Source organism: Rana temporaria, chromosome 1 (assembly GCF_905171775.1).
Source record: "Rana temporaria chromosome 1, aRanTem1.1, whole genome shotgun sequence".
Taxonomy (NCBI): Eukaryota; Metazoa; Chordata; class Amphibia; order Anura; family Ranidae; genus Rana; species Rana temporaria.
In genome coordinates this window covers 537343736-537368732 of record NC_053489.1, presented here as the reverse complement: position 1 = coordinate 537368732, position 24997 = coordinate 537343736, and the positions used below count along the sequence as shown (strand labels likewise).

At 41.7% G+C, this 24997-nt stretch overlaps 3 protein-coding genes across 4 annotated transcripts in view; 2 read left to right on the top strand and 1 right to left on the bottom strand.

Moving 5' to 3' along the window:
• Positions 1–24997, top strand: part of FSTL5 (follistatin like 5) — an 803249-nt gene that overhangs the window by 127793 nt on the left and 650459 nt on the right. For both annotated transcript variants that reach the window (XM_040332604.1, XM_040332598.1), the window contains exon 2: positions 15444–15572. In XM_040332604.1, coding sequence (XP_040188538.1) covers positions 15450–15572 — 123 coding nt within the window. In that variant the 5' untranslated portion in view covers positions 15444–15449. The remainder of the gene's footprint in view (positions 1–15443; positions 15573–24997) is intronic.
• LOC120920503 (protein ALP1-like) lies at positions 328–8808 on the bottom strand. Its single transcript, XM_040332623.1, has 3 exons — positions 8472–8808; positions 8286–8387; positions 328–1242 (listed from the first exon to the last, which is right to left on the bottom strand). The coding sequence occupies exons 1-3, from the start codon at positions 8684–8686 to the stop codon at positions 363–365; spliced, it is 1197 nt and encodes a 398-aa protein (XP_040188557.1). The 5' UTR covers positions 8687–8808; the 3' UTR covers positions 328–362.
• On the top strand, positions 1205–2559 carry LOC120920513 (vacuolar protein sorting-associated protein 37C-like). The gene is made up of 2 exons (XM_040332633.1): positions 1205–1446; positions 1523–2559. The coding sequence occupies exons 1-2, from the start codon at positions 1292–1294 to the stop codon at positions 2538–2540; spliced, it is 1173 nt and encodes a 390-aa protein (XP_040188567.1). The 5' UTR covers positions 1205–1291; the 3' UTR covers positions 2541–2559.

The following is a 24997-nucleotide window of genomic DNA, read 5'->3' as shown; positions in this document are numbered from 1 at the left end:
CATTGACAACAACAATGGGGCACTGTACTGTAGTATTCACTGATAACAATGATGGTATACTATTCCACCTAGGAGGATTAGTATACCATCATTGTTATCAGTGAATAATACAGTACAGTGCCCCATTGGGGAGATACTCCCCTTCCTAGTAACCACCAACCCTAATGTTCCCACTGATGCAGGACCCGTGAGTTGTTCTTCCCATCCTGACACTCTGACCCCGAATTTGACATCATAGGGATAATGCACCAAAAGTTAAAAAAATATAAAAATAAAATAAACATGAGACTTCTTAATACATAAATCAAATATTTTTATTTTATCACAACAGCATATTCACAAAAAAATAATAATGTTAATAATTAAATAGAATCCAGCTGCCATGGTACCTGTCCTGCAGGAGACATGAAATATGCCGCATACTGATCGCGGACATATGAACCCTGCCTGTTCCCACGGACACCAGTCCACTGAGCTCTTTCCAGAGTCTCAGCAACCGGCTCTTCAAAATCAAAGCCATCGCGCTGCCTCACAAAGTTGTGCAAGGCACACGCAGCTTTGACAGCAGTGACGGCATTCTGCATGTTTAACACAATGGGAGTGTGCAGGAGCCGCCACTTATTGGCAAGTATACCAAAAGCGCATTCAACTACTCGCCGTGCTCTGGTTAGGCGGTAGTTGAATACGCTCCTCTCCTGTGTTAAACTATGACCCGAATAAGGCCGTAGGAGATTTGTCCCCAAAGAAAAGGCCTCATCACCCACAAATACACTGGGTAGGGGAGGGCCATTTGTGCCTGGTAGTGGACTGCATTCTGGTAGGTCAAGACCATCTGTTCGCAGCATTTGACCAAAGGAAGAGTTCCCAAAGATAGTTGAGTCCGCGCTGCTGCCATATGACCCAATGTCTATGTATGTAAAACAATAGTTTGCATCAGCCACAGCCATCAATACAAATGAGAAGTATTTCTTGTAGTTGAAGAATTCGCTTCCACTTGTCATGGGCTTCACAATCCTAATGTGCTTCCCATCTATTGCTCCGACACAATTGGGAAAGTTGCAGCGTTGCCAGAATACCTCCGCAATCTGTGCCCATTCCTGTGCAGTAGGTTTCTTGAACACTACTTCATGGAGAACCTCCCATATAGCAGAGCAGGTGTCACGTATGATGTAACTCGCTGTAGACTTGCCTATACGGAAGGCATAATGTAGACTTCCTAGAGACTGTCCAGTCGATAAATACCTACAAAGACAATAATATATATTATTTTATTTTGTTTTTGACAGTTAAAATGATAAAAAATAAGTGGAAGAGTATTCGTGACGCCTATACACGCTATATGAGACTAATAAGGAATACCAGAAGTGGATCGTCGGCATGTGCCCCGAAGGAATATATCCATGCGAAGGAATTGGAATTCCTTAGACCTTCATTGACTTTGGCGAGGTAAACTATTATCTGTACTAAGGACAGTAAACGAAATTGGTATACGTAAGTTATAATAACTCATTTATATTTTCAGCACTGAAAACAGCTGGGAGGAAGCAGCTCCAACCGCCCCTGTCGGGATGGATAGCTGCAGCATAAATTCTGCCGATCAGGCACTGGCGGGTCTGGAGCCGGAAAGCCAGTTGGCCACTTCTTCACAATCAACGACGGCAACACCTGTGGGAGAGGAGGAGTCCACACCAAGGCCGTTACCGCGTGTAGCTGCGAGAGGGATCAGAAGGAAGGCTCCGGATCCAGACCCCAATGTGAAACTAATGTTAGAGATAATGGCAGACATGAAAGAGAGAATGGGTACTAACCGTTCATACGGACACATGTCTGCCAAATGTCTGGGGGAGCTGATGGACAGGGTTCCGAAAAGGCTACAAGCCGATATGTTGGCAGGTACCATACGGTACATTGCCACATTCATACCACCAGAGGAACCATACCAATCCCCAGAACCACCACCACCCTATGGTCCTTATGCTACCCACCCCCCGCAACATATGTCAGCACCACCACTTCCTCACTTCACAGCACCACCTTTTCCCAGCCACCTACCTCAACCCACACCACCTTACCCGACTCAGACGACAACACTTTCTACCCACCCTCATCTACCAACACCACCTTCTGCATACACTACTCATACTTCCACAACAGTTCCTGATTTTACGCACCTGCAGACGCAAACTTCTACCTACCCTCCTCAGACTACCCAAACACTTTCACCTTACACACACCCACAGACGACACCTTCTGCCTACCATCCTCCGACTTCCCAAACACTTCATCTGCCGACACAACCTCCTACTTATTACCCTTCTCGGACGACATCGACTTATTCTGATTACCCACACCTGCCTACACTCCCACCTTACAATCCCCAACCTACACCAACACCACCACCACCACCAGCAACACCACCTTCCCGTTGGACGCATGCTAGTACGTCTAGTTCCAAACGGTCACGTTTTGACCAATCAATACATGCTGGCATGTCAGTGGATGACACAGGGGAATCCCCTAAAAGTTTCCAAAATCTTTAATAAACTGTTCTATGAGCAACGTTTGCTTGATTTCTTTTTGTTGACAAAAATAAAAAAACACAAATTTGATGAATATAGTTTTTAATATTCTGTATAAAAAAATAAAAAAAATTGGACCTTCTAAAACGTGTGTTTTTTAATATTAGATGCATATACAAATATATTAGTATTGGGTAATGTATGCAATAGTGTTTGGTGCGTTTGGTGTCCGCCTATCATGGAGGCCCTCTCGTCCTCAGACGAGAGGGCCTCCGTGATGGACGAACACTGAACACAGTGCCTCATAGGACGCTGAATGTTCCGCCTATCACGGAACAGAAGATGTAGGAGGCACGGCTTTTGAAGAAACGTACGGCCACGATTCGCAAAGGTAAGGGCACGGTCTGATCATGTAAGGGGGCCGGTCTGGACATGCAATGGGGCAGGTCTGGCATGTAATGGGGCACAATATGGCATGTAATGGGGCACAGTCTGTCATGTAATGGGGCTCAATCTGGCATGTAATGGGGCACAGTCTGGCATGTAATGGGGCAGGTCTGGCATGTAATGGGGCACAATCTGGCATGTAATGGGGCACAGTCTGTCATGTAATGGGGCTCAATCTGGCATGTTTTTTTTTTTTTTTTTTTTTTTTTTTTTTTTTTTTTTTTTTTTTTTTTTTCCACTTCAGACTCTACCTAAGATAAAAATAATAGGATCTATTGGGCGAGGAGAGGACCATGCCCTTGGCCCATACTTCACTTGCCTATATCATCTCCTCTATGGTATTGCATCATTAGTGGTTCTCTATTATTTTACTTATTTCTTCTTTTTTTTTTTTTCATCTTTTTTTTTTTTTTCTTTTTTTCTCTTTCTTTTTCTTTCTCTTTTCTCTTTCTTTTTCTCTTTTTTTTTTCCTTCTTCTCTCTTTTAAGGAAAGGAACAGCGAAACACTCCGAGTCTAAGTGGATAAAAATACCCTTTCATCCCCCCCCCTCCTCCCCCATCCCCCACATCCCCTGCCAGTATCTTTTTTCCCTTTTCTCTAACTTCAGTACCTTTTGGATGCCATTATAGAGCATTCCCCCGCCTCTCTTCCTTCTTTCTATTGCGCCTTATTACTTTAGTACTTGCCAAACTACTAAAGAGAGACCGCTTGGGCATACTCCTGCCCGCTCAGTCTCCCCCCCATCAGTCGCTCCCCAAGTAAGCCTTTCCCGGCCATATGCTACTCAAGGTCCTACCTCTCTTCAATTCATCAGAAATTGATATTGAATACCCATGATGTCCATATAACTCCTTGTATTTTTGAACCTTTTCCATTTTTCCCACCTTTCCATTAACTCTTCCCCTTTCTCTTCGTCCCTAAACCTTAATAATTCTAAATTATAAGTTTCTTCTACTTTACCGCACCACCCTCTTAGTGAAGGGCTCTCTTTTTTTCGCCAGTTCAGCGCTATTCGATGTTTTGCCGCGTTTAAAAGCTCCGGAGTCAAAGTCTTTAAGTACTGTTTTGTTGGAATTCGTGCTCCATGCAGAATGCAAACCCAGGGGTCCTTCGGTACTACATTATTTGTGATCTCTTTTATTTTTTTTCTGATCTCCCTCCAATATGGTTTTATTTTGGGACACTTCCACCAAACGTGAGCCATGGTACCTACTTCACCACAATCTCTCCAACATTGCTGTGAAACTGAGCCAGAGAACTTATAAAGTTTATCAGGAGTCAGATACCATCTAACCAAGCACTTGTAGTTTAGTTCTCTAGTGTCATTGTTTATTGTGGTTTCATGGACCCTAGTCAGTATTTGGTTAATCTCTAGCTCGTTCGGCCGAGACCCCAATTCCTCTTCCCATTTATCAATAAACGGTAAGGTGTTCTGTGTTCTTGTATCATTTAAAATCTGATATATCTTGGAAATTGTTCCCTTCTCAATTTTTCCTTCGCATAATTTTTCCAGGGGAAGAAGATTTGTCCCTTCTCTAATCGGTTGGGGGAGACTATTAAAAAAATGTTTAAGTTGTGTGTACCGCCACTCGTTAATTGATATTATTTCCTTTTTATTTTTTAATTCCTGTATTGTTAATAGCCTATTATACTTCATCAGGTCTTTTAATTTTATATTTTCTTGTAAGAACAATTTTCCGAAGCTATTTAATTCCCCGGGTGGGAAATATCTTGTATCTGTTAGGGGTATTAAGGGGGAGTTATAATCCCATTTATTTTTTTTGTGTGTTTGATCCCAAATTTTTAGGGCGTATCTCGTGATATAGTGGAACTCTGCATTATTTCCCCTGTATTGTGCCGGGACCCAAATTAATTTACCTAATTTAGATTTACTCATCGAAATTTCTAGCTGTACCCATCTTTTTTCTGTGTTGTTTTTCACCCAGTCTATGAGACGTGAAATTACTATTGCATAGTGATACTTACTTAAGTCCGGTGCCCCTAACCCTCCCTGTGATTTATCTTTAGTTAATGTACTCAATTTAACACGTGGTTTTTTCCCCCTCCAGATAAATTTAACTAACATTGATTTTAATTTTTTAAAGTAGGCTTGAGGAATTGGTATTGGAAGCATCTGCATTTTATAAAGTATCTTCGGCAGAATAATCATTTTATAAATGTTTATTCTGCCACTCCATGACAATTGTCCTGATGCGATTCTATTTAGTTCCGTTTTTAACTCGCTCAACAAAGTCATAAAGTTTATTTTGTATATATTTTCTATGGAGACTGCTAGTTTGATTCCTAAATATTTTAATTCACTTTTCCAAACAAACTTAAATTCTTCTTGTAGCACGCTTCTATCCTTCTTGGAGATGTTGATACCCAATATTTCGGATTTAATGTAATTGATCTTAAAATTAGAGATTTTGCCATATTCTTCAATTGTTTTTATCAGTTTAGGTAACGTTGTCCTGGGGTACATTACATAAAATAATATATCGTCTGCGTAAGCCGCAATTTTGTGCTCTTCTCCCCCTGTTATCGACCCTTTGATGTCCCCATTTTGCCTAATGACACTTAGAAGGGGTTCCAATGCCAAGGCAAATAGCATTGGAGACAAGGGGCATCCCTGTCGGGTACCATTTCTCATTTCCAGTGCATCTGAAAGAGACCCATTGATTTTAACTCTCGCTGTGGGTTTATTATACAAAGATCTGACCCAAGCTCTCAATCTAGGGCCGAAGCCCATTGAGTCGAGGGTCTGTTGCATGAAGCCCCAGTCTACCCTATCGAAAGCCTTTTCGGCATCTATAGATAGGAGTAGTCCTGGGGCTCCACTTCTTCGAATCTGTTCCATCACCAAGAGGGTTCTGATCCCATGGTCCCTTCCTTCCCGACCAGTAATAAACCCTACTTGGTCTGTATGGACCAAGTCTTGCATAACTTTTTCCACCCTAGTCGCGAGAATTTTTGAGAATATTTTTAAATCCGTATTAAGGAGGGAGATCGGTCTGTAACTTGAACATAATGTCTCATCCTTGCCCTCCTTAGGTATAACTGATATGATTGCTTCGAGCGCCTCTTTCCTCATCTCCCATTTTTCTCCTATCCCGTTATAGTAAGAGCACAGTATTGGAGTTAGTATATCTGAGTATTTTTTATAGTATAAGCTGGTCAAACCATCAGGGCCAGGACTTTTCCCGTTAGAAAGCTGCCGGATAACTTTACTTATTTCCTCCTCTCTTATTGGTTCTTCAAGAAAATTATATTTGTCCTCTGAGATCTTATTTAAATTCACTTTACTTAAATAAGTTTTAATTTGTTCTCCTTTTATTATATCCTCTTCCTTAGTACTTTTCCTATTAATTGAGTAAAGTTTCTCATAGAATTCAAGAAAATCTTTAACTATGTCCGATGTTTTATATCTTATTTCTCCCATGTTTGTTTGTATTTTTTCTATGTAGTTGACTATTCTTTTTTTCTTGGCCAAATTTGCCAAATATTTTCCTGTCTTATTGCCCCAAACATACTTTTCTTTCTTAACCGAGTTTAAAATGATTTGAGTTTCCTGTTCAATTAGTGCCTTTAATTCTTCTCTTTTGATGTTAATATTTAAGAGAATATCTCTCTGACCCAGCTCCTTATGTAGTTGTTCCAGTTTTGAAATTTCTTTTACTAATCTTAATTTTTTTTCTTTTTTTTTTTTTTTTTTCTGGGCTCCCTCTTTAATCAATATTCCCCTAACAAATGCTTTATGAGTTTCCCAAACTATTGCTTCCGACATTCCTTCCGTAGTATTTTCTATGAAAAACTGTTCAATTTCCCTCCTTAATCTCTTCTCAATATCTTTATCCCTTAATAGATCTTCCTTTAAACTCCAATTCCTTATCCCAGATACACTCTCTCCAATCTTCAATTGTAATGTTATTGGTGCGTGGTCGGAAAATGATATAATGCCAATCTTTGATTCCACTGCAACCTCCAATAATTTATGTTCTATAATGAAATAATCTATTCTTGTGTACGTCCCATGCACAGGGGACCGGAAAGTGTAATCTTTTTGTCTTGTGTGTTGAGATCTCCAGACATCAACAAGTTGATTTTGATACATTTTCCTTTTTAAGGTTTTCCTCTCCCTAATTCCGGCGCTCTGTGCATGCGACGTACTGTCTAATTTAGGGTCCAGGCATGTATTAAAGTCACCTCCCATAACAGCGTCTCCTATCTTAAAGTTCATAAACTCCTCCACTATTCCTATCATATACTTTAATGGATTTTTATTAGGTCCATACACATTCGCAAAGGACATCCTAACCCCATTCAAGTTCCCTCTTAGAAAAAGGAAGCGTCCTTCTGGGTCTGTCTTGCTCTTCTCTAGTTCAAACCTGACGTTTCTGGAAAAACCTATAGCTACACCTTTGGCGCGACTGATGGGTGAGTTAGCATAAAACCATACAGGGAACTCATCCGGCCGGACCCAACTCTTGGCCTCACCGGTCAGATGCGTCTCCTGTATAAAAGCTACATCCGCTTTCAAAAATTTCAATTCTCTCATTATATTCTCTCTTTTAATTGGCGCATTAAACCCTCGTACGTTATAAGAAATGATATTAATTTTTGGCATCGGGTACTGAGATTAAAATATGTTGTTGCAAATTTACTGGCCCCTTTACCTCCCCTCCTACGTCCCCCCCCCTCCCCCTCTAATCCCCCCTTCCCTCCCTTCCTTCAATCTGGCATGTAATGGGGCACAGTCTGGCATGTAATGGGGCACAGTCTGGCATGTAATGGGGCTCAATCTGGCATGTAATGGGGCACAGTCTGGCATGTAATGGGGCAGGTCTGGCATGTAATGGGGCACAATCTGGCATGTAATGGGGCACAGTCTGTCATGTAATGGGGCTCAATCTGGCATGTAATGGGGCACAGTCTGGCATGTAATGGGGCACAGTCTGGCATGTAATGGGGCACAGTCTGGAATGTAATGGGGCACAGTCTGGAATGTAATGGGGCACAGTCTGGCATGTAATGGGGCACAGTCTGGAATGTAATGGTGGCACCGTGAGGCGAGTCATGAATAGTTGGAAGGGGGTAGTCTTATACGGTGAGTATATCACAAAACCAACATTTTGGATGTAAAATTAGGGGGTCGTCTTACACACAGTGGTCTTATACCCCGGCAAATACGGTAGCTTTCTTTTGGGTTTTCTACATTTTTTTTTATTTTTTTTTATGGGCACTAGAGCATCATTTTGGAAAATTTAAAAAAAAAAAAATATCAGCACAATAAATTTGACAAAGATTTTTAACCTTACCTCAGTGTGATGATAAGTCGCTCCACAGGGGGTATGGAATTGCGGAAAAAGGTGTCCATCCTCTGTAATCTACCGCTGAGCAGTTCAAGCAACTCATCGAAGCTGTTAATAAAAATAAATGGGGTTTTTAGTGGACATGGAAAGGTACAATGTCAAAAAGAATGAATACAGATACTTTTTACTAACCTTTTAATTGACATCCTGGTGTAGTCCAGAAATTTCTCCTCGTGCTCTCGGAGATCATTATAAAGGACCCAAAATTGGCCTGTCTCTTCCCGACCGGCAATAACAGGGTGGATCCAGTATCTCCGTGCCCTCTTCCTTCTCCTCTGTCCCTGGTATAGCATATACGAGGTGGCGGTGGCTGCTGCCAGCATACATGCCATCTCATCGTCGCTCATTTTCTCAGTGTGGAGTCGGAAGCACAATGATGACCCGGAAGAGGTATATTAACACAGGAAGAGGAAAAAAAAAATCCTAGGATAGCAACAAGTGATGTCAGGGATGATAATTTTTCCTATTGGATTATATGAAAAACGACGAGGTACAAAAACGTCGGAAGACGCTGTATGCAAACGCGCGCAAACGCGCGCAAACGCGCATATACGCGCGACAAAACGCCGAAAAAAAACGCCGATAAAAACGCCGCTATTGCCTACGCCTAGGTGTGAATGCAGCCTAAAGGCTGCTATCAGTTCCCTATATTGGCTTTCAAGTATAGGCTGTATAGTTAAAGGGGTTGTATGGCTTTGGTTTAAAAAAATAACAAACATGTTATACTTACCTCCACTGTGCAGTTCATTTTGCACAGAGTGGCCTGGAATCCTGGTCTTCTGGGGTCCCTTGGCAGCTGTCTCGGCTCCTCCCCGCAAACGCTAACCCTCTTCATGGGAAGCTCTCTCCCAAAGGGGTTAGCTTGCGGGCGTGCTCCCACGATACAGCCGGGGGCCTATAGCCGCCGACTGTATGACTCGGTCCTGCCCCCCCCCCCCGGCGCGCCACGTTAATGGATGTGATTAACATTAGCGTGAGCCAATGCCTGCCCTGCTATCAATCTCCAATGATGAGCCGCCTCAAGCAGGGGGAAACCATCGCGGGAACGAGCCCACGGAATTTCGTGGCTTAGGTAAGTAAAACGAGGGGGCTGGGGGGCCCGAGAATGCAAGGTGTTTTTTCATCTTGGTGAAGGTGAAAAAGCACAAAGCTTTGCAACCCCTTTAATGTCCATAGAGGCTCTGTAATTTGTGCTTTCACAAAAACAACTTAAAACATATCTATGGTCAACATTTAAAATTGTATATACATTTCTACACTGTGTTTCAATTATTTATAGATACTCTTATTAATCTAAATATTTTGAAGTTTAAAACTTACTGAATCCCACAGATTTACTTCCTTTACTTCTATGACACATTTATGCTATGCCCTGTGAGTAGGCACTGTTGTGTCACACTTTTTTCAGAGGTTACCTTTTTCACTATTGAGGTGCTTAGAGGAGGATTTTCAGGAAACATAGTCATTATATGAAACATCCCACATCATCACTGCTTGCAGGGAGCAAGGTACTATGGGCTATGTAGTCCTTAGAAATCAAAAGTAATCCAAAGGATGCAGGCAATCTAAAGTTGTGGCAACAGGCAGGCAGCAATCACAATCACTCATGAAAGGAGATTTTTCAATTGGATTGTCAATAATAACTACTGTTTGTATTGCTTTAACAATGCTGATGCTGCAGAATGAAAGAGAATGCTGTGACTATAGAACTCACTGAAGTACAGCAATTCTAAAAGTATTTGAATTCAATGGCATGGTGGAGGTGTATTTGTAGAGATACAGACACATTTTATCAATATTATTGGACCATGAAGCCACTTACATCTGTGTCTGTAAAATAGCTCTAAAAAGGAAAACGTATTCCTATACTATGTCCGCATGACATCCGATAGTCATTAAATAATTGCTATACTTCAGTGGATCTTTAGAATGCTGACATTGCAGACCGATCTTCTATATGGAAATCAGTTCATGTTTCACTGGGTACTGATATTGTGATCTATTGATTTATCTTCATAAAAACACTGTGACTCTGTGTGATTCTTGTAAATACTAGCTGAGTATATGATGATACCTGATAATGCTTGAATGGACATTGATAAATAGTTGATTAATTTTGTATTCAAGCATGTTGGTACAACAGGCAATATTTTTCTACTGCCGCATTTTTCTAGGTGACTTCTTATGGCTTTTTTTTTAAATCCACTTTATTTACTTCTTATGGTTAAGTTGTGTAATTTTGAATAGACTTATTGTGAATCTGGATAAGTTAAATCTTAATAAGGTAGATTTTATGAACAATATCATAGGAACCAAGGTCTTTTATTAAGTAAGAATTTTTAGCTTTAGAAGTATAAATGGTGCACATGTGAATTATGTTGACATGTATATATAACCTATAACCTGCCACTATGTGATACAAATATTACTATAAAAATAATAAACAATAATCATATTTTTGAACCCAATATTTATTTTTATATTAAGTGAAAGAGTATTATTTATGGATTTAAATTTAACCCATGCTAATTTACATTGATTGGTTGAGCACTCATGATGCTGTCTGTGCAGCACAGTAGAAAAAAAACACACACATACAAACCATCAGATGGTAGGGTGTGGGTCTTTGGATCTGCCCTGAAGTTTGTGTTGGCAGATGTGTTGACCTTAGGTTTCATCTCATCCTACCTTACCTGAAGGTTTCTCTTCATGAGAGCTTCTAACCTAGTACTTGGCGGTTGGCTTTGGCTAGCTATGAGGAGGTGTCTGCAAAGTGACTTTTCTGAGTGGCTAGGTCGACCAGAGTGCCTTTCCCCTACTAGGAGTATTGTGCCTGCTAGGGGGGGGGTTTGTCAGCAAGGTTCTTCCTCTTTGTAAGGGGACAATTAACTCACTTTGTGAAGTATTTTGTCGGTGCTTACATGTGCTTTTTTGGTTCACTTGGTTCTTGTTTTTGCGCACCACACCATGGGCATGTTGAAAAATATCAGCTTTGAAAGTTTTTAAAAATGAGCCTGACCAAGCATAAAACTAAGCTAACCCCATTGTTATAGAATAGGTGCCTTGTGTTTCCTGCAGGTACAGTAGGTGTTTGTGATATTGTGCTTTTAGCACGACAGCGTCGCGCTGATACTCGGCGACATGGTGCCGAGATCTCGCCGACATCTTGCACTCACTGGAATAGTGACAGCACATCCCAGCAAGCGCGTCATAGAAGCGACGGGAGATCCGACTTGGATTCCCGCCAATTCTACACGTGTGCGGCGTTTGTTATGAATCCTGAGGGGGAAGTCCCCGCCGGATTTTAAATAAAAATCCGGCATGGGTCCCCCCCTCAGGAGCATACCGGGCCCTTAGGTCTGTTATGGGTTGTAAGGAGAGCCCCCCTACGCCGAAAAAAACGGCGTAGGGGGTCCCCCTACGATCCATACCAGACCCGTATCCAAAGCACGCTACCCGGCCAGCCAGGAAGGGAGTGGGGACGAGCGAGCCTACCCACGTGGGTAGGTATCACATGGGTAGGTACAGAGCATGATGGGACTGTGAGGCCTATATAGGTCCGATGCAAGGCGCGCATCCGTCATTTCAGCGAGGAGGACCGGCGAGTCAACATCGGGAGAAGAAGAGAAGTGAAGAACATGACGTCACAGCGCGGAAGAAGACGTACAGCACGGAAGAAGGGACCGGACTGCGAGACGAAGAACCGGGGTGCGACGAGTCAACAGCGGAGAGCGGCGAGACCCACCGGATAGCGGAGAAGACCGGTCGGGATAGCGGAAGAAGAAGAGCCCCGCCGAAGACGCCGGAGGAAACCCGCCGGGGGGGTGGGGGCTTTTTTAAAAGCCACCCCCCCGGCGGTGGAAGAGAACCAGACGGCGGCCCCCACCCACCCGAAGACGTCAAAGAAGAAGCCCCCCCTGGTAAAAGAGCTAATAAAGAAGACAGGGGGCGGCCTCCGGAGCAGACTAATAAAATATTTTAATACACTGTGTGGTTTATTTGTGTTTTTACCACTTTTCTTGCAGGTGAATGGGTAGGGGTACGATGTACCCCATACTCATTCACTTAGGGTGGGGGGCCGGTATCTGGGGGCCCCCTTATTAAAGGGGGCTCCCAGATTCCGATAAGCCTCCCGCCCGCATACCCCGACAACCAACGGCCAGGGTTGTCGGGAAGGGGCCCTGTCCTCATCAACATGGGGACAGGGTGCTCTGAGGTGGGGGGGGCCGCAGTGCGCCCCCCTGCCCCAGAGCACCCAACCCCCCCATGTTGAGGGCATGCAGCCTGGTACGGCTCAGGAGGGGGGGGGGGGCGCTCGCTCGTCCCCACTCCCTTCCTGGCTGGCCGGGTAGCGTGCTTTGGATACGGGTCTGGTATGGATCGTAGGGGGACCCCCTACGCCGTTTTTTTCGGCGTAGGGGGGCTCTCCTTACAACCCATAACAGACCTAAGGGCCCAGTATGCTCCTGAGGGGGGGACCCATGCCGGATTTTTATTTAAAATCCGGCGGGGACTTCCCCCTCAGGATTCATAACAAACGCTGCACACGTGTAGAATTGGCGGGAATCCAAGTCGGATCTCCCGTCGCTTCTATGACGGCTCTGTCTCCATCGCGGCAAGCCAGCTCGGCGCTGGCTCCCGCGATGGGGCTCGTAGGTGCTCAATCTCGCCGAGAAAGAGAGCGAGATTGACACAAAATCGGGTTCACCTACTGTACCTGTCTTAAGCTGGCCATACATCTAAATTTGGCTGATTGACGCACTGCCTGGACTGAACTTGGTGACATCAGCACTCTCCACTGAAAACGGGTCACAGCAATGCAAAACTTCTGTAACCCTTAGGATAAGCCCAGTCTAAAAAAAAGTTTAGGCTGGACTTCTCCTTCCATTCACTCAAGTGATTGTCAGTTAAATGACAGAAAAAGGGCAAGGCTTTTCTTCAGCTTGGGAAGAAATGAAAGCTGTATGCAAAGCCTGCCGCTAGGATATCAAGGGCTCCACCAAAATACAAATGCTAATTTAAAGATCGGTAGCCACCACTAAGTTCTAGTGCATGAACTTGCAGTGCATGAACTCCCGGTTCGGTTCACACCAGAACTTGCGAACAGACAAAAAAATTCTAATTTTAAAGGCTTATATTCTCCAGGGGACATGTATCAATGCAAAATTTGTATTTAAAAACTTCATTTTTTTCAGAAACAGTGGGCCAGATTCACATAGAATTACGTTGCTCCACGGCAGCATACTGTATGTGATTTACGTTACACCGCCGCAGGTTTACAGCGTAAGTGCCTGATTCTCAGAACTCTTACCTGTAAACTTGCGGCGGTGTAACGTAAATGCGCTTGGGGCGGGCACCATTTAAATTAGGCGCGTTCCCGCGCCTAACGTACTGCGCATCCTCAGTCGGGTAAATTACCTGACATGCATTGCGCTAAATGACGTCGGACGGACGTCATTTGTTTAGACGTTAACGTAAATGGCGCCCAGCACCATTCACGGACGACTTACGCAAACAACGTTGTTTTTTAAATTTTGACGCGGGAACAACAGCCATACTTAACATGGCTTAGGACAACTGGGGCTCAGCCCTAATTTTACGCGGCGTAACTCGACAGAAACGACGTAAAGTTAGATCGACGGGCAGCGCGGACATTCGGGAATCGCCGTAACTATTCATTTGCATATTCTACGCCGACCGCAATGGCCTCGCCACCTAGCGGCCGGCCTAAAATTGCATCCTTAAGATCCGACAGTGTAATTCAATTACACCTGTCGGATCTTAGGGCTAGCTAGGCGTAACTGATTCTATGAATCAGTCGCATAGTTAGGACGGCCCTAACACAGAGATACGACGGCGTATCAGGAGATACGCCGTCGTATCTCTTTTGTGAATCTGGCCCAGTGATCTTAATAAAGCTTAAAGTGAAACAATAAAAATGAAATATTCCTTTAAATATCAGCTTGCAGCTGTAATGAATTGTCAGATGCCGGCAATATAAATAACAATCATTGAAAAAACGGCATGCCCCCCCCCCCCAGTCCATTATGAGGCCCTTTGGGTCTGGTATGAATATTAAGTTGACCCCTGCACCAAAAGTAAAAAAAAAATTGCAATGAAGACCTGAAGGGCCTGGTATTGATTTTGGGAGGGACCCCCACACAGTTTTAATTTTGTCACAGGGTTCCCCTTAATATCTTTAGTATCCATACCAGACCCAAAGGGCCTGGTAATGGACTGGGGGGGGGGCATGCTGTTAACAAACAGAGCATGGGAATTAGAATAATGACTTATAAGAACCATCATTGCTTGAAGTTCATGTTGATATCATGAAGTCAAATGTTGATATCATGCTGCGCATAGGGATCATAAAAGAGCATGCACCCTATTACAGAACTGCATAGAACAATAGTTTTCAAAGTTGTAATATATGTCCTGTTCCCAAAGATGGTGGACCAAAGTAGTGACAGGAAGATCATGACAAGAACTAAATGTGAGCAAACCTTAGGAATAAAGCATACCATATGTTTGTTTCTGTTGATCTAATGCATTAAATATGTCTGCATTTGTTAAAATGCCACATAGGCTAGATATTTTTTTAGAGTGCATGACTGCTTGCTATCACATGACTGCTATGCAAAGGAAATTCCCATTTTAGTATTTCACAGTGTTTTTTAGAATGAGGTGGTAAATAGACTTAGGCTGTTGTTTTAGTAATGGTTATACATAAATGTCCACTGGCTGAAAACTAGATACCATATTTATCGGTGTGTAACACGCACAGGCGTATAACACGCACCCTAGCTTTAAGAGGGAAGTTTCAGGAAAAAAACTTTCCATAGCCTCCTGCGTATAACACGCAGGCACAGTTTACCCTGTTTTTCAGGGTAAAAAACAGAGTGCTATACGCCAATAAATACAGTAATTAGTCTAATGTGAATTCTGTAATGATGCTAACTTTGTGTGTCAAATTTGCAAGACATCCTTGAAAACTATAATCCTTTACTTTAATCATTGCATTTATATGTCAAGGAAAATGTATACATATAATTATGTGTTTTATCTTATGTGCATAGTATAATTGGTGTTTTTGTGTTTTATCAGGACAAGATGTCATCCTGGCACACAGTTGTTTTATGTATGGGCAGCTTTTTCTTGCTAATTCAAGGGAGACCAGCAAAGGAAGAGTTTAGTGTTAAGCCTTTTTCGCCATTCATCAGACTACGGCACAAGGTAAAACATAAATTTGCATTGCTACAATAGAGAGTAAGCTTGATAAAAAGTTGACATATGTTTATGTTCCTCTGTGGGTTTTGTGGCTCACAGGTCTGTGGGGCACATGAAAGTATGACTAAACATAACATGATAGGGGGAGTGGCCTGTCAAGGTATATACTATATGATTGTATTTCAAGACCACTTTGGCTAGTTAATGGGACCATTAACTTTGTTTCACACAAGCTAAGCCTCTCAGCAGTGGTATCAGAATGCAATTGAACCTCTTACATACCCCATTGTTTCGTGGTTTGGTGTGGGGTAATGTGTGGCTTTATAAAGAACAGTGAGTAGCACCATTCTTAGAAGAATTTGCCTTCAAAACAGGGCCCGTGTCTGAATGTATCCTCTGCTGATATGAATAATGAAAAGAAGAGCACTTCCACACCATCTTGGTGGTCTGGTCCTGGAGTGGGACTACCACCACAAACCAGACTACACTGTGATGATATTCATCTTCTGACAGGTTTAGTGTAAGAAAGTGGATGGTCAGTGCTTCCAGTGGGGCATATGTGTGCCAAGTCAAAGGTGGAATTTAGGGCTTTTGATTAACCTCCTGAGCGGTGTTCCCGAGTCTGACTCGGGGTGAGATTTTTGGGCTAAAATCGGTAACCCCGAGTCAGACTCTGGCTTGCCTCGCTGGATGTACAGGGAGTGTTTACTTACCTTGTCCCTGGATCCAGCAATGCCACCGCGCTGTGTGAGCGAGCGGGACCTCGCTCGATTCACACAGCGTCCTCCTGTGCCGCCGATCTCTGTTCCCTGCGACGTTACGACGCACGGGGACGGAGAACGGCGCCAAATTCAAAAAAGTCAACAAACACATTACATACAGTATACTGTAATCTTATAGATTACAGTACTGTATGTAAAAAATACACACCCCCCTTGTCCCTAGTGGTCTGCCCAGTGTCCTGCATGTCATTTTATATAATAAAAACCCTTTTTTCTCCCTGCAAACTGTAGATTGTCCATAGCAACCAAAAGTGTCCTTTTATGTCAAAAATAGTTTTAGATCAGCTAGAAAACAGCGATAATAAATTATAATCACTTGCAGAATTGTGCGATAGCGATTTGTGGGGAAATTCGTCATAAAAAAAAAAAATAATGACAGCGACAATTCTGCAACTGAGCAAATTTCAGTGATTTTGATTTGATTACATTATTGAATAATTTTTATTATAATTATATTATTATTTGTTATAATTATTTATAGTTATTTATTATATTATAATTTATAATTTTGTTTTTAAAAAAATGTCATACCCGGGATGCCTATTAGAATCTTGTTTGGTCAGATTTAAGTGAGTTATTTCTAAAAATTACAGGCCTACAATATAAAACGCCAAATTTCCTTGCAAATAATGGTACCGCTTTCAGCATGTTTTTTCTGAAAGAATCATACCGCCAGGGAGGTTAAACTACACAGACTTGGCAGGCTTTCCCAGACTCACATACATGGCTTGTCTCTTGAACCAAGTGAATGTTTTGTGGAAACCCAAGTGTCCTGCATCCACAAGGATTATTCCTGCCACAAAGAAGGCCCATATCCTTGACAGTGTGGCTACCAGGTCACTGATGAGTCATGGGAAAACATTCTGTGGTACAGTGTACCATCCTTCAAAACAAAACAGGACCACTCAAGCAGCATTCAGTTGGTTTCTGATAGAAGCTTTGATTTTGTTCTAGACCTGGGCCACCTCTATTGGGAGGATAATCACTGCAGCCTCTTTTTGTGTCTCTGGCCAGTTATACACTTGTAGTACATGAATGAGATTCACCTGGGGCCTGCTAGTTTAATGGATTTCATTGTGTGTGGTTGGAGATGGCCCTACTTTACAGCTTCAGTATGTGGATGGAGATCTTGCCCACCTTGACTGCCTTAGAGGTGGCATTCTCCATGAGGTTTAGATCGGAGAGATAGATCGGGGAGATGCTAATGTAAACAAGCATCTCCCCGCTCTGCCTAGTGACAAAGACACTGATCTCCGCTCTGAGTAATCGGAGCGGAGATCAGTGTCATGTCACACACAGCCCATCCCCCCTACAGTAAGAATCACTCACCAGGTCACACTTAAATCCTACAGCGCCACCTAGTGTTTAACCCCCACACTGCCAGTGTATTTTTTACAGTTATCAGTGCATTTTTATAGCACTGATCGCTGTAAAAATGACAATGGTCCCAAAATGGTGTCAAAAGTGTCCGATGTGTCCGCCATAATGTTGCAGTCACGATAAAAATCGCTGATCGCTGCCATTACTAGTATAAAAAAAACTATGAATAAAAATGCCATAAAACTATCCCCTATTTTGTAGACGCTATAACTTTTGCACAAACCAATCACTTAATGCTTATTGTGATTGTTTTACCAAAAATTTGTAGAAGAAAACGTAACGGCCAAAACTAAAAAAAAATGTTTTTTTATATATATATTTTTTGGGGATATTTATTATTGCAAAAAGTAAAAAATATTGATTTTTTTTCAAAATTGTCGCTCTATTTTTGTTTATAAAAAATAACAACCGCAGAGGTGATCAAATACCACTAAACAAAATCTCTGTTTGTGGGAAAACAAGGATGTCAATTTTGTTTGGGAGCCACGTCGCACGACCGCGCAATTGTCAGTTAAAGCGAATTGCAAAAACTAGCCTGGTCTTTGACCAGCGAAATGGTCCGGGGCTGAAGTGGTTAAATCCAGAATATTTTATCTATTCTTAATATGTATATACAAATACAAAAGTACAGATATAGTGCTAAAAAAAATTAAGAGTAATTCTTCAAAACAAACTGGTATCACTGTTTAACATACAGTGGATATAATAAATTAAACCATTTCATGTATTTCAAAGATATGAAAGCTGATTACTCAAAAGAGTATCTCTAAACAAGAGAATTCTTTTTGGTTTATATCCGTCCATGTGGCAAAGCATTAAAACGCAGCAAAACTAGATTTTTTTTTTTTTTAGCTAGGCTATACAACATGCTGTGACAAGAAATAGTTGCTTGATTACTCAGCATGGTTTTTGTTTTTCTGTGTAGCTTGTACAGTTTGGAGAATCACAGCTGTAATGCATAATAGTGCTCTTACAGATAACAACATCTATCTGTAGCTCTACTTTACATTCAGTAGAAGGAATCACTGCATATTCTGACATAATGCTTCAACTGATGCAAAACCTCTACAAATCCACTGTGACAAATCCCTGTAGAATAATACCTGGGTGGCAAGAAAACATAAATATACAGTTATGTGGCCGTCCGGAAGATGTGGATATTGATGCTGCATCAATATCCATATATTTTTGTTCCCCTTATATCTGTATTGATGTATGGGAGGATATGTTAAAATACGTCATTGTCTTTTTGTTTTGTTTTTTATATAATATTTCAGTAAAATAATCTGTGGTAATGTAATATGACAAAAAAATGAAATAAACTCAGAATGCTGTAAAATGCATTTTAAATGCTCTCAGAACTATAAAGGTATTCCTAATGGAACCAAACTGGAACCATTAGTGGCAAACCAGACAAAACAAAATTTCTCAGAACCATATTAACCTTCCATACACCTGTGTTTGTGGAAAAGTGTGTGTGTGTGTGTGTGGGGGGGGGGGGGGGGTGAATCAAGGGCTACTCCTAGCAGTAACCTTGATCGCCAATGATGGTAGGACTATTGCGGTACCCAAACATTAAACAGTTATATGTAAAAATAACAATTTATTAGAAAGAGAAATATAACAATAAAGGTCACAACAGTGACACAGTTAGCACTTTTAAGTAACCGTACTTAACAGTGCTAACTTTGTCACTGTCCCCGTCAGAAGTCCCAAGGGGAAAGCTGAGAACCTGCTCGGTTCAGTCTTTCCCCTACACACGGCCGGTTTTCCCGACAGGAAAACTGCAATGGAGCTTTGGCCGGGAATCCCGGCCGTGTGTATGCTCCTTCGCAGTTTTTCCCATAGGAAAACTGCCAAAAAACGCTGGCGATTTTTCGGCAGTTTTCCCGTCGGAAAAACTGTGAGGAGCATACACACGGCTGGGATTATCGGGCCAAAAGCTCTCCTTTTCCTCCCATCGGGAAAACTGAATGTGTGTACGAGGCATGTATCCTTGGGAACACTGAAGCCTCGTACACACGACCGAGGAACTCGACGGGCGAAACACATCGTTTTCCTCGTCGAGTTCCTTGTTAGGCTGTCGAGGAACTCCTCAAGGCAAGTTTCTCCATTCCCATCGAGGAAATAGAGAACTTGCTCTCTTTTTGGCTCGTCGAGTTTCTCGACAGTTTCCTCGACGAAAATGTACACACGACCGGTTTCCTCGGCAAAAAAATATCTCCCAGCAAGTTTCTTGCTGGTTTTTGCCAAGAAACTCGGTCGTGTGTACGAGGCCTGAGAGTGAGGTAGCCTCTCCATCCTGGCTGTACTCCCCTACCACAGCTCTTGTAGTGGGAGCCAGTCCCATGAATGAGCATCATCACGCTGCTAATGTCTTTTCTGTACCCCTTCCTACAGAAAACTAAGGCACAAACCTGGAAATATGACAGCACTATGCAATGTGGTAAAGCCATAATTAAATTATAGTACAAAATATGCACATCTTAGTCTGATTTTCACTGTGCAGAAGTGTTTCATAGTTTAGCAGAGAGAGTCCAATTTTCCTTATATAGAACTGACAGAATCCACTTCACAAAATGTTCATATGTTTTCAAGTGGTACTTTGACAGAGGTGTGCAGTGCTTGCTTTAACACTGGATCGGGCTTCATTTTTATCATCATACTTTATACAATTGAAATTAGGATTATGCAATGAATCAGGTTGCTGTGCTCCTTAAAGCCTAAATTTACCTACAAAAAAAAAAAAATACAAACTAGGCACTAAGGACATTACTTACCCTCAGTGTGATGTGTGACAAAAAGTGTCACATTTGGCACCTTTCAGGGGGAGGGGGGTGCAGATAACTGTATAATACAGGTATTTTCACCCACTTCCGAGCATAGATATCCACAGAATCTGCGGATAATCGACACCACTTCCTGACTCCCCCCCCCCCGATGTCTCCTGGGAGATAGAAGACAGTAGGGACCATTTTGATTGCACAGCGCGACTCGCAATAGGGAACCAGGCAGTGAAGCCGCAAGGAGGCTTAATTTCCTGATTCCCTTAGCAAAGATGGCAGCGGCAGCATCTGAGGCACGCGTCGGCCTCGGGTGCCAACATTGCTGGACAGTTGCTGGCTTTTAAAAAAATTTAAATTTGGCGGACCTCTGCTTTAAGGACAGTAGAAATCTTTTGCCTACCAATGTGTCCTCACCCTCATTGTTGTAATCTTCCATTGCAGCAGCAGTTAATAGCACTAAGTAGCTGTCACAGGCACTCACCAAGAGTTTCCAAGTTTGCCGGCACTTTCCACCCAGCTCCTCCATTCCTAGTATTCATTACTACACCTTCTATGAATTAAAAAAGATTTCGGAACACAGGCCTTTCAATCATCTGCCACTCATCCATGTATAGATCTTGTTTCATTCAAAGAAGCTGTAGTAATGGCTTCAATGAATGGAGGAGCTGGGTGGAATAGTTGGGCACTCTTGATGATAGCTTGTGACAGCCCCCAGTTTTCTTAACCTCTGTTGCATTGGAGGATGGAAATATTTAGCTAAACTAGAAGCACAAGGGACACATCACAGTGAACATAAATATTGTCCTCCGTGCTTTATTTGTATTTGTTTTTGTGGGTATACAAGGTAAACGCTTTAACTAATAATGTATTGCCTATTTTGCTGACATTTTCCTCTTATGCTTGTTTGTCTTTATACTAATGGCACCAGATTGATATGGACTGACCTGTGTCCAGATATTTTCAGTGTTCCTTGGTGTATAACATATAAGTGGCTGTTATTAGTTATAAGTCACCATTCACACTTGAGCATTTTGTAGTGTATTCCCTAAACCTGACTATGCTCAACATGCAGAGTCCCATTGTTTGTAATTGTGCCTGTTTGCATTTCACGGCTCAGTCGTATGTACAGTATGTTTGCTCCCCTATGCTCATAGTACATGATTTTTTTTCTGAGCATACTCAGGCATTTTTATGGCTCCCTAGATTTCAATGAAAGTGTCTGAACAATTCCACTCTTTCCCTTGCCCAGCCCAAAACATGAACACTTGAAGCTTGTTGCACATAAAAAACACTTTCTCAAAGCTTCTGAAATACTTAAAAAATTCAAAAAAATGCATCAAAATCACAATATGAGCTGCTCATGTGTGAATGTAGGCTAACAAATACTGCAGTAGATTGTTGGACCAAGAAGTGTTTGGTTGCCTTAGGGGATCAGTAAGGATTTTTTTCCCCATTGGAGCAAATTGGACCTTTCTTCATAAGGATTTTTTTAGACATTTTTCTGAATAAATTACAGGTTTAGGGTTCTGAGGATGTAGGTTTATTTTTTATCTAATAAAAAAGCTAATAGAACTAAGCTTGTGTTTGGGCCCTGTCCTGTTGTGTACGACAGCACTGATGGCTCTCTTGCCTGACCTGCAGCTCAACAACGACAGCTAACTTTTTAGGTTCTGACTAATTAGTGTTTGGACCGACCCCAAGCCTGAACCCTAGCTCATCACTACAGGCTAACTATGTAATAACAAAAAAGTGAAGAATATATAGAATATATATATATTTATGGCCACTTTTTATATATATTTTTTTTTGAGCGCTACTGTAAAATGTTTGTTGTTTCTATATAGTCTTCACTTTTTTGATATTTAGATTTTTTAAGTAGCAGCACTATTATTTATTTAAACATCTTAATGCACTGTGAGCTTATATATAACTATGCAATGACATTAAATCCTAGCAATTTAGGTAGATCTTTGCTTATGTCCGCTCTATTATATTCATTTAGAATTGCTGGTTGTACTTTTTATTGCTGCACCGTTCACACAGTTATCACACTTATCACTTTGTTATTAATTAAGAAGAGAAGTTTTTGTACTTTTCCTTCCTTGCTCACGGAGTACTAGATTAGGAAAAAAAACTAGTGCCTTATTCTGCAGTGGAAGATTTGACACGATGTGCCAGTTTCTGAGTATGAATTGTCCAGTATTTATAAATACTGTATGATTTCTACATATTTTATTCTTTTAGAACTGTATATCTGTATGGGCCTGGAACTGTCAGATAATGAACTGTTGCAGAACCAGCAAGTGACTCTCTTGTGTTGCTTTTTCTATCCTTTTCTATAGTAATATGCTGTGTCTCCAAACAAATGTAATTTACATTTAAGCTAAATTATAGTAGGGCCCAGTATATCCTAAATGTGGCAATAAATATGAAACTGTGACATATCCATGGCCTAAAACCTGCACTGTTAAACTGGTGCTAGTAACACAGAGACAGAGATGTCAAACATGATGTAGTGCACAATACATTTTCAACATACAAACAATTATACCAAAATTAGGTACAGTAAAACCTTTGGATTGCAAGCTTATTTTGTTACGGAAACATGCTTGTAATCCAAAGCACTTGTATATCAAAGAAAAATTACCAATAAGAAATAATGAAAACTCAGATGATTCGTTCCACAACCATTTTAATCATAAGGCTTTCAGTTTATAGTCCATATAAAACGATTATAGCAATGTGATAGGTTGTGTAACCATAAAATGTCCATACACAAATGGAAGCCTCCACAAAGGGGATTAGAAACAAAATCCAAGAGAAGAGAGGCGTTTCTAAGTGTAACAACATGGTTACATTTAATGAAGGTACAACATTTGACAACTCACATGCTTTCACCGCTGTCAGTCTGCAATCGTGACCAGGAAGACTACCCTGCAGTAGAGCAATCTGAAAGCGAGGCTTGATGTGGACAGCTTTACTACGGATGCCTGCATACTTAGATATGCCTTTTTTAATCATCAATCATGTGAGTTACTAAATATTGTACCTTCATTAAATGTAACCATATTGCTACACTTAGAGGAGCCTCTCTTCTCTTTTATACCCAGTTGTAATGTGAAGATACTTGTATATCAAGACATTGCTTGTTTATCAAGTCGAAATGTATTAAAAAAATTTGCTTGTCTTGCAAAACGCTCTCAAACCAAGATTTTACTATACTTTAAAAGGGTGACTGGGTAATAACAGACTCTTTATTTATGTATTTTCTAGTGCTGATTCTATTCTGAAATTTTAAAGCAACCCTTTCACTATACAAATGTTCTTCAGTAAAGCATACCCTTGAGTGAGAGCTATCTTTGACAGCTTAGTCACTGTGCAAACTGCAAAACCTCATCATAAAAAGCTTTGCTGCTCATAGATGCATATATGTGGCAGGTGGGTATAAAAACTCACCCTCTTTGCTGCCAACCATATGTGGGTAGCAAGAGATTCAAAGGAGTATGTAAATATGTACCTTTACTGCTTTCCAAGCAACCAACCAATGCTCTGACCCTAAGGCCTCGTACACATGGACGGACTGTCCGCTGAAAACGGTCCGCCGGACCGTTTTCAGCGGACATGTCCACTCGGAGATTTCTGTCTGATGGTTGCGGTGACGTGGCCGCGCCGTCCCGCGCCAATGACGCGGCGACGTGCGCAGCCCTGGAAGGTCAATGCTTCCAGGCATGCGTCGAATCACTTCGATGCATGCAAGGGTTTTCGGCCGAGCGGACATGTACGGTGAGTCTGTACAGACGACCGAACATGTCCGACGGACAGGCTTCCAGCAGACATGTTTCTTAGCATGCTAAGAAACATTTGTCTGCTGGAAACCTGTCCGATCCGCCGGAAAATTGTCCGGTCGGACGTACAGATGACCAAACATGTCCGCTGAAACTGGTCTGTGGACCAGTTTCAGCGGACATGTTCGGTCGTGTGTACGGGGCCTTAGAAATCATACCCCACAAAAGACCACAAAAAAAACATACACTTCCAGTTTTGTTAATCTGATTGGCCCACCCCAGCTCTCACTGGTTCCCCCTGCTGACCTTTGTGTTATCACAGGACATAATATTGAGGTGAAGTTCAGAAGGAGGAAATTTGTTTAAATTTGTTTTTGTTTACTAGTTTTCTCACAAATTTCATATAGTTTTTCTGAATTATCTGTTGTGGATTTCCTTTTGTGTACATTTTCGCTCTCATCGGGGAAGCCTGCTGACAAGCTGATGAGACATTAGTTGTTAAGGACGTGGTGGCTGGCTTCTCGGCCTACTCCTCAACCACCATCTATTTTTCACACAAAATTTTAATCAGTTGATCATTTTTCGACCGATCCAAATTCGAATCGTTATGAAATTAAGTGATAGAAACAAAACAAATTATGAAATTAATAAATGAAAAGATAGTAATAACATAACAAATTTATCTGGAACAAAACATA

Bases quoted from the DNA above. Each gene is read 5' to 3' on its own strand.
- LOC120920513 (XM_040332633.1), top strand. From the start codon at position 1,292: ATGATAAAAAATAAGTGGAAGAGTATTCGTGACGCCTATACACGCTAT. The intron at 1,447-1,522 runs GTAAACTATTAT...TTATATTTTCAG, and splicing joins CCTTCATTGACTTTGGCGAG to CACTGAAAACAGCTGGGAGG.
- LOC120920503 (XM_040332623.1), bottom strand. From the start codon at position 8,686: ATGAGCGACGATGAGATGGCATGTATGCTGGCAGCAGCCACCGCCACC. The intron at 8,388-8,471 runs GTTAGTAAAAAG...TTTTATTAACAG, and splicing joins ACCAGGATGTCAATTAAAAG to CTTCGATGAGTTGCTTGAAC. The intron at 1,243-8,285 runs GTAAGGTTAAAA...TTGTCTTTGTAG, and splicing joins CGACTTATCATCACACTGAG to GTATTTATCGACTGGACAGT.